General features: G+C 36.7%; 1 protein-coding gene across 1 annotated transcript in view; it reads right to left on the bottom strand.

Moving 5' to 3' along the window:
* Positions 1-799: 799 nt before the first annotated feature.
* The window catches only part of LOC128215151 (transitional endoplasmic reticulum ATPase-like), a 55,204-nt gene continuing 43,380 nt past the window's right edge, over positions 800-12,623 (bottom strand). Inside the window, exon 17 of the mRNA XM_052921869.1 lies at positions 800-1,877. Within this exon, the coding sequence (XP_052777829.1) occupies positions 800-1,877 (1,078 nt within the window). The remainder of the gene's footprint in view (positions 1,878-12,623) is intronic.

Below are 12,623 nucleotides of genomic sequence, written 5' to 3'. Positions count from 1 at the left end.
TAGCGCTTAAAGGGCAAATCAATGCTTTAAGGGCAAATCAGTGCTTAAAGGGCAAATCAGCACTTAAAAGGGCAAATCAGCACTTAAAGGGCAAATCAGCGCTTAAAGGGCAAATCAATGCTTTAAGGGCAAATCAGCGCTTAAAGGGCAAATCAGCGCTTAAAGGGCAAATCAGCACTTAAAGGGCAAATCAGTGCTTAAAGGGCAAATCAGCACTTAAAGGGCAAATCAGCGCTTAAAGGGCAAATCAGTGCTTAAAGGGATATCTTCAGTTATATATTTTTTTTGCACAGACACCTTACAAATACTATAATATATAAATAATTGTGATATTTGTTCAAGTGTCAATAGCGTTATGGCGTTTTTCGGCAACACTTAAACGATAAAACACATCTAGCGATACATCATTTTATTATAGTTCTAGTGATTACTGATTTCAATGTATCGAACATTTTTTTATATTACAAGCAAAATAAAAAAAAAAACTTTGACAAACTAAAAAGTGACCAAGTCTATTTAAAAATCATTCAAAAACAAAAATGTCTTATACACGTAACTACACATTTATGTAAAACTAGCATTTTGCAACCTCCTTAAGATTTCGTTTTTGTTCGTCTACTGATATGGTTCCACAACATTACATAGTACCTGCTGAAAATAATTTAAATATACGCCATCTGTTCAATGAAATTATTAAATGGACAGTCTTATTTGATTGAACGTTTTGAAACCAGTTTTGTTGATGACTTCATCCGGTCGCAAGGACCCTATGGTAAGCAGCGCATTATCCGGTATACCTTCACTGGACGACCAGTGGTAAGCAGCGCATTATTCGGTATACCTTCTCTGGACGACCCAGTGGTAAGCAGCGCATTATCCGGTAAACCTTCTCTTGGCTACCCAGTGGTAAGCAGCGCCTTATCCGGTAAACCTTCACTGGACGACCGCATGGTAAGCAGCGCATTATCCGGTATACCTTCACTGGACGACCAGTGGTAAGCAGCGCATTATCCGATATACCTTCACTGGACGACCCAGTGGTAAGCAGCGCGTTATCCGGTATACCTTCACTGGACGACCCAGTGGTAAGCAGCGCATTATCCGGTAAACCTCTTGGCCACCCAGTGGTAAGCAGCGCATTATCTGGTATACCTTCACTGGACGACCCAGTGGTAAGCAGCGCATTATCCGGTATACCTTCACTGGACGACCCAGTGGTAAGCAGCGCATTATCCGGTATACCATCACTGGACGACCCTATGGTAAGCAGCGCATTATCCGGTAAACCTTTACTGGACGACCGCATGGTAAGCAGCGCATTATCTGGTATACCTTCACTGGACGACCCAGTGGTAAACAGCGCATTATCCGATATACCTTCACTGGACGACCCATTGTTAAGCAGCGCATTATCCGGTATACCTTTACTGGACGACCCTATGGTAAGCAGCGCATTATCCGGTATACCTTCACTGGACGACCCTATGGTAAGCAGCGCAGTATCCGGTATACCTTCATTGGACGACCCAGTGGTAAGCAGCGCATTATCCGGTATACCTTCAATGGACGACCCTATGGTAAGCAGCGCATTATCCGGTAAACCTTCACTGGACGACCCAGTGGTAAGCAGCGCATTATCCGATATACCTTCACTGGACGACCCTATGGTAAGCAGCGCATTATCCGGTATACCTTCACTGGACGACCCTATGGTAAGCAGCGCGTTATCCGGTATACCTTCACTGGACGACCCAGTGGTAAGCAGCGAATTATCCGATATACCTTCACTGGACGACCCAGTGGTAAGCAGCGCATTAGTCGATATACCTTCAATGGACGACCCTATGGTAAGCAGCGCGTTATCCGGTAAACCTTCACTGGACGACCCAGTGGTAAGCAGCGCATTATCCGGTCAATGGACTATCATTATCGACAGAGAAACTTCAGGTCTTTTATACATGGTATAACGATATGATATTACAAATGACTTATTTCTAACGTTTTCAGTTTTTGGAGTAAAAAGAGAAAGGTAACCGAATCTTTCATTTCAGTCTCTCCGTTATAGACAAATATACCATGTGTATAAATAACAGTGAAAATAACGAAATAATAGTGGTTTATGCAGGATTTTTTTGACATATTATTTACAGTCAGTTTGTATAATGAAGTGAGCACATGTATGTGTATCTGCAAAAAGGAAACAATTTACGCAAGACGCTTAATTATCTTGATACTTATAGATAACATTACATTTATTGTGTATTAATGAAAATGATTTCTCCCATTTTTTAATGTGAGTGAAGTTAGCAGCACAGCAGCATAGCAGCAAGCTGCTAGCAGCAACAGCAGCTAGCTGCTGTGCTGCTGGCAGCTAGCTGCTGCGTTTTTACTATGAATATAATAATATATATTTACTATAATACAATAGTATATAATTGTTTTTTTTTATTTCAGCTGTTTATAGGAATACAAATAGGAGTAAGAAAAAAAAAGATTTTACTGATTTAGCTGATTTGGTAAAATTTTGATTACGGCAGGTTTTTTTTCATGAGCGGCCCACCAATGCAAACATTTTGTTGAGAAAGGCCATAAATAATAACAATGTTAATGAGGATATCAATGATTCGGCGTTACTTTTGGCTTTGTGAACTAGTGCATGTTAAGAAAGTATGCTCATATATTGACATTTATAGTTAACTAGTGTGTGCTTCAAAAGGCAATGCCTGTTTTGCATTTAAAATAGCCAAAACCAAACCAACTAGACATCTCTTATTTCTAATCAGGGATATGCATAGGTCTCCGAGTCACAACAATGATTCCATATTTCATTTTAATTTTAGCAGGGACCGACTACTCCCAAATTTGACATATACAGGAAAAGACCCTTTGTAATGGAAACACTTAGAGAATTAACTAGGATCTTTGTACTTCTTCTTCTATTAAATAATATTGGTATATTATATCAATAGCCGAACGTGACAATTAAACGTAAAAGGGGAATTAATAAAGAACCAACTTTTAACATCTTAATTTGACTTGAGTCATTTGAACGATAAAACTTTGTCTGCACTTCAACAGCGACTCGCAGTTATGTCAGCTAATACCACAAGCTGGTCAAATGCACGTGCCGCTAAGACAGTGTGGCTCGGGCTCGGTGAAGCTGCACTACTCAACCGGGGTGCGCGGTCGCATACGAGGAGAAATCTTGCACCGTGTGACTTTGTATCTGCAAATGTCCTTCTTGAAAAAAATCCTTTCTTGTTTTATTAAATAAGTACCCTACTGATTTAATTTATTCTTGTATGACCCTTTTATAATTTTTAAACTTGTTCATGAAAACATATTAACTATATAATTGATAGGCAAAAATCATTAAATGCTTGAGACACAGTAACATTTCTTATCATCACAGTACAAAGTAAAATAATGCCAACCATATTTACGAATAGCAATTCAAAAAGTCACACTATACAGAACCGATGAATAAACGCAAACACACTTACATGCACGCACGCACGCGCGCGCACACGCACACACCCATAAGCATATACACGAAAATATTAATACAAAGTCATAACGAAAGTTATCTTAATGGCCTTGTGCTGCTTAGCAGTTCTCCGATCTGGGAATCCAGCCGTGCAGTTATAAAGGTTTTATTATAGAATTGGACTTTTCATCTTTTGTTGTTGTTGCTTTCAAACGATAATAACAGTATTTATACAATGCCTTTGAATAAGAACAAGAGTGATGTTATATATAATAGCCCACCAATATATTTTAACAAAGGATGCTTCACAATTTGGATATAACAATGGTGATCATGCATTTAAAATGGGTTTAAATATAAATGCTATATCACTGTTTAAAAGCTTATCAGTCATATTTATTTTGGTTTATTCAATTAATTCATTTATAGCTATGTATATTGTTTATATGTATTAGTAGGATAATCTACTCGAAAAGTGTCAACCTAAAAGGCCCTGAGCCAATTAACAAATACACAGGAAATGGCTCCTACTGTGACACCAGTGTAATATTGAGAAGATGCACGGCAGTGGATTATCATGGCAAATATTCCTTAAACTAGGCAGAAGTCAATACAATGAACACTCAAGGTCAATATTATTGTATTTTTTTCGGAACTATACGGCACAATATTGTGCGGGTGTTCTTTAAATTGACTTTGACACAATTAACTGTTTACATTCACTCTGACGGAGTTATTAAAAATAAATATTTAAAATATCAAAATCAAGTTCCATTTCTAGAAATACATATTTGATATTAAAAAGTAATTACGAGATAATCGCCAAATTATAACCAATCAAGCTTAGTTACTTATGAAAATCCCTTAAACAATAAAGGTGTTAATCATAAGTATTTCCCTCTCATTGCCCTCTCGAATGTCTTAAACGATTGAGCAGAATAACGTAAATCTTTTTCGATAAAAATGGCCGAGGAGCTCCGAATGTCTCTTGGCTATATTGGACTAACTTTAACGGATTGAAGATGTTACACTGCGGAAAATGGTTTAATATACGAGAATGTACTGAAACCCGTACATTCAATTTGTACGGTAAGTGTACGGGATGTTGAGTATACGGGAGTGTTCGGATTCGTATATTCATAAAACTCGCACATCTTGAGTATACGGGATTCGATGTACGGGCGTGTACTAACCCGTACATTCGTTTTGTAACAAAAAACAATGAATTCTGTAGCCAATTTAGGTCTTTGGGGTTTGATTTGAAAGCACATATAATATGAAAGTCATTTATACCATTGACTTAAACATATCACTGTTTCGTAAAAAAACAGGATGGTGTCAGTAAAAATTACCTTTGTAGAAAATTTAATGCTTTAATGGGATAGTACTTATACTATTTTGATGGATGAATCGGTACATCTCCGTATATCTTGAGTGTACGGGCATGAACGGTCTCCATACATGTTGAAAATACGGGAATTTATGCTATTCCGTACACTTTGAGAGTATGAGATTACACTCTTCCCGTACACGATGAATATACGATGTTCGGAAATAAACCAGTTCCCGTGCACACTGAGTGTACGGAATAGTAACACTTCCTGTACATTATGGGTATACGGTAATGTACCCTTTCACGTACACACATGTTATAAAGGTTTTGAATTTTGTAATAAAGTCTGGTAATTTGGTGTTATATTTGACAGCATACATGATATGAACAAAATTTAAATCATACACTGGTATACATTGTTCCGTGTTACGCAGGGAAACCGCAATGTGTTAGTAAGGGTCCCGTTGTGTAGGAAATGTTATGCTTTTGGTGGGTTTTAACAACCTTTGATGAAATTAAAGCGACATGTTTATAATAATAAATTATAAAAATCGACAATGCTGGTAGGGTTGATGTACGACTGGTACTAACAAAATTTTGATGAATGTACGGCACCATACATCTCGGTATATCTTGAGCGGATGGACATGTATGGTCTCCGTGCATGTTGAGTGTACGGGAATTTATGCTCTTCCGTACACGTTGAGCGTACGGGTTTATACCATTCCTGTACACGAAAAATATACGGGCGTGTACATTTCCCGTATATTACGGATGTACGGACATATACAAGTTCCCGTACACGCTGAGTGTACGGAAAAGTTACAATTCCCGTACCCTATGGATATACGGAAATGCACTCTTTCCCGTACGCCCATGTTATAAAAAAGTTTTGAATTTTGTAATCAAGTAAGGTTAATTCTTGTTTCATTTGACAGCATTTATGACATGAACAAATTTTATACCATTGACTAGTATACATTTTTCCGTGTTACGCCGACAAACAGGAATGCGTAAGTAAGAGTCACGTTTTGTAGAAATTGTAAATGATTTTTGGGGTTTTAACAGCCTATGATGAAATTAAAGCGACATCTTTATGATAAAAAAATAAGACTTGGCTGTTACTGTGGTGTTACATTGGACAACATATATGATATGATCTGCATTTATTAGAGTGAGTGAGTGAGTGAGTGAGTGAGTGAGTGAGTGAGTGAGTGAGTGAGTGAGTGAGTGAGTGAGTGAGTGAGTGAGTGAGTGAGTGAGTGAGTGAGTGAGTGAGTGAGTGAGTGAGTGAGTGAGTGAGTGAGTGAGTGAGTGAGTGAGTGAGTGAGTGAGTGAGTGAGTGAGTGAGTGAGTGAGTGAGTGAGTGAGTGAGTGAGTGAGTGAGTGAGTGAGTGAGTGAGTGAGTGAGTGAGTGAGTGAGTGAGTGAGTGAGTGAGTGAGTGAGTGAGTGAGTGAGTGAGTGAGTGAGTGAGTGATATGATCTGCATTTATTAGAGTGAGTGAGTGAGTGAGTGAGTGAGTGAGTGAGTGAGTGAGTGAGTGATATGATCTGCATTTATTAGAGTGAGTGAGTGAGTGAGTGAGTGAGTGAGTGAGTGAGTGAGTGAGTGAGTGAGTGAGTGAGTGAGTGAGTGAGTGAGTGAGTGAGTGAGTGAGTGAGTGAGTGAGTGAGTGAGTGAGTGAGTGAGTGAGTGAGTGAGTGAGTGAGTGAGTGAGTGAGTGAGTGAGTGAGTGAGTGAGTGAGTGAGTGAGTGAGTGAGTGAGTGAGTGAGTGAGTGAGTGAGTGAGTGAGTGAGTGAGTGAGTGAGTGAGTGAGTGAGTGAGTGAGTGAGTGAGTGAGTGAGTGAGTGAGTGAGTGAGTGAGTGAGTGAGTGAGTGAGTGAGTGAGTGAGTGAGTGAGTGAGTGAGTGAGTGAGTGAGTGAGTGAGTGTGAATTGATGTATGCATGAATTGATGTATGCATGAATTAATGTATGAATGAATTAATGTATGAATGAACAAATAATATATTCAAACATTATTATATAAATTGTAACACCTGCTTTGATGAATGCTGATAAAATACAATCATATCTAAGATTAGAGACCGATTGCTAATTAAAAACAGATTATTGAAATCGAAATTAATTTCAAGTTTTCTAATTGGATGTTATTATTTTTAAGAAGCCAGATTTGTTTTTATCTGATATTTATCTTTATATTATATTTTTACCAACGCTCTATCGATTGAGCTCACTCAATACTGAAGGTGGTGATGGTGTTAGTAGTTTATACTCCGGGTCCCGGCGTGAGCACATTTAAGGGTCCCAGAGAGACAGTTCAACCACCGCACAACACTCCTGGGCAGAACCAGTACTAGGTGCCTTCACCTCTGCAAGGAACTGACAACTTCTGTACATGCCAGGGGCAGTGGTACAGTGCGAATTGTCGTCGAAAGGATTTCATAACAAATCACAACAGTAGTGACCTGGTCCGCCCGGGAATCGAACCCGGGTTGTCCGATTCAGAGTTTTACACTCTACCGATTGAGCTAACAGGGCGGACATACTCATTACTGAGTGGGTGTGTAAGCTTATTTATATTCGCACTCGAGCCTTGCCCGTTCGGCGAGTGCTCCATTAAGATTGTTAGTCATTTTAGGTTTTTGGAGCATTGTGCAAAGACAGAATGTAACCCTGAATGTTAGGCCTACACTGGTTCTTTACCGTGCACTAGTGTATAGCACTGTCACACGGAACCCCCATTTAACGTCCCTTCCGGAAGACGATTAGTTTTTGTCAGTGATGCGACGGGGGATCGAACCTGTGACCCCTGGATTGATAGTCAAGTGTGTTATCTCAAGACCACGGATCCGCCACACTCACTAGTGCAGATAGTCGGAGGTCGTTTGTTTATTTGAGTTTATCAAAATCTGCCCGCGCCCATTGGCTGCATTATGGCTTGACCCCGCCGTGACGCCATCACGAGTTAAATTGTGTTTTAATGCCATAAGTGATATGAGATAGAATGACAGCAATTCGCAGTCAAATCCAGACTTTGGAAGACTTGAAGAAACAGAGTGAGATACAAGAGATCCAGGTGTGTTACCCTAGCTCTTTGCGAAGAGACCTCTTGGTTCTTTAACGTGCTCGGTGTAAAGCACCGATACACGGGATACAACTTTCCTGGGTTGAACCAGTACTGAGTACACCACTTTTCCAAGCACTACCCTTTAAATGCCAAGCGCCTTAACCATGGCGGATAACAAAGGGCAACTGATAAGCCACGCCTTATTTGGACGCTGATTGGTCAGTCTGGTATTGGCCGGCTAATTTGACTGACAGCACGCGTTATGTCAATTAGTGACATGATCATTTGCTTATAAAAACACATGGCCAGTGGGTCATAAAACTATACGAAATACAACTAAAACACACACATTCTAAATTTTATTAATTATTTCGACAGACTGTGGAAATTTTAATGACCGAATTATAAATCAATTGAAGTAATGACATATAAATAAATCTATAAAAAGGCAGCTTCCTTATCTCACTAATTCTAGTATTTAAACTACCTAATTTAAACAATTGTGACAACTGTTTTGAAGAATGATGATAAAATCCTTTCCGAGATCATATCTAAAATAAGAGGCTACTGTTTTAAAAGAAAAGAGACTGATTATTTATTTAAATCAAGAACAAAAATATTAATTTCAAGTTTGCATGTTATTGAAAGTTCTGAATTAAAACTTATTGATCATCTCATAAACTGCATATTGAAACCGGCTGATATGGCCGAAATAGAATAGATAGAGCCCAACGTTATTGTACTATATGTAACTCTAATGATTTAGAAGATGAATATCATTTAATCATAACATGTCCTGTAAATAATGACTTCAGAAAAAAATGATAAAAATATATTACATTAGAAATGTATAAGTTTATCGAAACTATTGTTATCAAAAAACGTAAGCATACTAAGTAGCTTAAGTAAATTAATAAATCAAGCATTTATGTTAAGAAATTCCTTACTAAATAACAACGTTTAGATCTTTCAAGTATTATGTCATTTATAAATAGCCTCCCTTAATACTTCATAAGTTAATATAATATATATCTCAGTTTGCATTTGAAACGAATCTTTTTCCATTTATTGAAACTTTTTTTTGTTCTTTAATTTAACTTACTTATACTATTGTCTTTTATTTGTATATAGGCCATGAATCGTTGTGACCATATTGAATATTTATATGTGTGTTTATATTTTTTTTTATTTTTTGGCAAGAAACCGTTAAATAACATATTTACGACAAAAACATGTCTGGTCGTCCGTCCATCCTTAAGACCGCCCGCCCGTCCGACCGCCCGCCCGCCCGTCATTCTGTCCGTCCGTCCAATTTAAGAAGCAGCAAACCAGATTTTTTTTATTCCTAAATGTATTTAAAACGGCTCTAATTGTAAGCTTACTTTTCTCATAATTTGTTACCCATTACTAACTTTATTTTCATTGATAGCGGTTGACCCTAACCCACCCATTGGTATGAGGGAGTTGCAATAAAGATGCCTTATCTTTCAAGTTGCACTCTTACATGTTTGACAATTTTAACTTATTTAAGTCAGAATCAGCTAAATTTGGCATCAATGTCTTCATTTCTGTCATTAAGATATCTCACAATAATGATCTCAACTATTTGGCAATCTGCCGAAAATTCTATTTTTCTTAAAGCGTTAGTATTATAGTAACGCTTTAAGACAAATAGAAGAAAATTTATTTAAGGAAAAATAACACACAATCTAACTAAATCATTATTATTATTATTATTATTATTATTATTATTATTATTATTATTATTATTATTATTATTTTAACCTGACATAATAAAATATCTATGAAACATAGCAATGCGTATTTTAATTTGGTCGGGAAATTAGGTCAACTTCCGAACGACTTTCGTAACAGTTCGGAGATTTCAGTTGGTCTGCATTTGGTCCGGTCCGGCCACTCTTTTATACCTACCCATGTACGGGACCGTTCTTTCCCGTAAATTCAACCATTTTCCGCAGTGTTAGTACAAAATGCGGTACACATGTTGTGAATCATCATTCATGAAGTATGATAAGCCGTCTCATGCCACGCTTGCTTTCAGGTGTTCTAATTTTATTTGTGTTATGTTAGGCTCTTTTTCATTGGCTATAGGCAATCGCCAAGGTTTACCGACTGCAAATCTATTAATAGAATACAGTGAAACGCCTCTGATTGGCTGAAATTGTCTCTGTTTGCTCTCCGAATGTTGGCGATTGATCCAGAGTATAGTCACATATCATCAACATTCTGGTGATCGAGAAAGGTTAACATGATGGGTTTTAAACTTTTCATGTATGGCTTATAGAAAGCACATTTTTCTATATAATCTGGTCATTTTATACTGTCAGTAAGTTCAAATTTAATTTTTAAACGTAGCTGATCTCTGCATCTTTTAAGGATTTCAGAAAGTTGTTTTTTTTGGACACTTAAAAGTTGCAAATATAATTTCGAAATTTGGATTCAAGGCTCTGTCCCCTGCACCCTATAAATAACAAACTAAGCACAACATTTACTTTTTATTATTATTGAAAGCAACTGTTTGCTTTTTTCATATTTTAAATACTGAAGAGAAAGAATGACACATAAAAAAACTCAATCAAATCTTACAAACCCTACCTACATATAGGCGCGACCCTACCGATTGGTTTAAAAAATATTAAAACAATTGTATTAATACTTGTGGTACATCTTCTTTGTGAATAAGAGTGCATCTTTTTTAATATGTAGTTTAAACATTTTTACGTTTTATACAGGAATTCTTAAACGCTATTCGCCAATGGAAAATAACGTTCTTATATCAATATTCTTAAATCAAGCCTTATAAAAAATGCCTGTTTTAACCCTAACCAAATCTTTGTTTTGCCTTATAGTTCTTAACACAAATAAATTATTATAACAGTACAACAATTTAAATAAAATATTAAATGAGTCGCTTTGCTTTATAAATCTTTAATTTTAAATTACAGTACCTGTTTCTCAAGTTATAAATGAAATTTTTTTCCACCCAGATATGTATTTCGAGAAATGTTATTATACACATGCTATTGACACAAGTTTATGTTTTATTTTACGATATTTCGTAAAAACAATTTTATGGCATTAATAAATGCCCTATTTTCATTCAAAGCTTGTGTTACGTTTTCCCTTCATCCATACGAGTTCGACCCGGCCTGTCACTTAGTACCTTGACGTTGAGCAATACATAAATGGTATGATGTCATTGCCAGTAAGTGTTACTGACCATCAAATTTTTGATCAAACAAACGCACTGAACGACCCCTGCTGAGAAAAGTTATAAATAGGTCAGAAATAAGTTGATTACATAAGAAACACCCGCTGCTGACAGTTTATAGTATATTAATTAAGCATCATCAAAGGAACTCCAGATAATGGGAGCACAAAAATAAAAGCACAGCGGGTGGCTGCTGATAGCAACTAAAATGACTCAACAAAGGGCTACACTATAACCACAGATCAAGAGAGGAAATGTTTCACTTTTCATTAATCTTTACATATATATATATATATATATATATTTAATAATTGAAATGAAAGAAGTCGATCATTTTCATGTACTAAATCGTTAAATGGTTTTAGTATGTACGGAAATAAATGTAGAGAAATAAATTACTTGACATGACACAGCCGTACACAGCCATTTATTATTTTGTACAAGTACATACTGAGCCAATAGTTCAGAACTTCAGAATCTTTACTGCTCTAGAAGTTTAATGGAAACACTTGTGATCTGCAGTATTTCTTAACAATCAAAGTCACTGTTATCTTAACATTCCAATAACAGGATGATGAGGATTTAAAATCAGTGTTTCAATGTCTAATATGTTGTTTAAATAATTCAGCGTATACTTTGTTGCAACCCTTTTAAAGGGACTGTCTCACAGATAATAAAATAGCGGAAAAAAAAATAAAATTGCCGAATAATGACATACACTTGGCATCGATGTGTACAATGCATTGAAACTTACTAATTGAAGTACCACATAGTTTACAACTTATTTAAGTTTAGCAGTTATATTGTATTTTACCATTAAAAAAAGATTACTGGGTATGTCTACCAGGTAGAATTCATTCCTTATGTGTGATTGGCTAGTTGGTGTTTTCACGTGATACTACCGAGATAGCTATATATATATGTATAGTCCCATAGTCATGGTAGCTCAGTAAGGAAGACGACAAATTTCAATTTTGGCGACGCGGGTTCGAACCCAGTCTCGGACACAATCTTTTTTTTACATTTTGGTACTTTTTTACAATTATGACATCAAAGCGTAACAAATTCTATTAATGTCCTGAGATTCGTTACAGAAAAAAAACTTTTTGGTGCAAATCTGTGACACAGAATTTGCTTAATGAAACCCCCTCTGTCCCCCTCTACTTAAACACTGTTTACACTCCGTACCTCTTATACCATCCAAAATGTTACCTCTGTGTACCCTCCGTTGATACGTATGTACGGTACTAGTCAATAGTTTGCCCGCCATTATAATGTTTGTCGTTAGATGCGAACTGGGGATTGCAAATTTCTTTATATAAAACATTAAATGTAAATTTTTGGCAATATCTGTCTCTAAATATATAAAGCTATTGTTTTTGTTGAGCAGGTGTTATTCGCCTATTGTTTGTTTTATTTTCGGCAATTTTAATTCGAACCTGCGCTAGACGGACCAACTTCAATTGCAAATCAGCGCCAAGGATTCAAACCTATTGTCT

This window comes from Mya arenaria, chromosome 13 (assembly GCF_026914265.1).
Source record: "Mya arenaria isolate MELC-2E11 chromosome 13, ASM2691426v1".
Taxonomy (NCBI): Eukaryota; Metazoa; Mollusca; class Bivalvia; order Myida; family Myidae; genus Mya; species Mya arenaria.
This window is presented reverse-complemented; position numbering and strand designations above follow the sequence as displayed.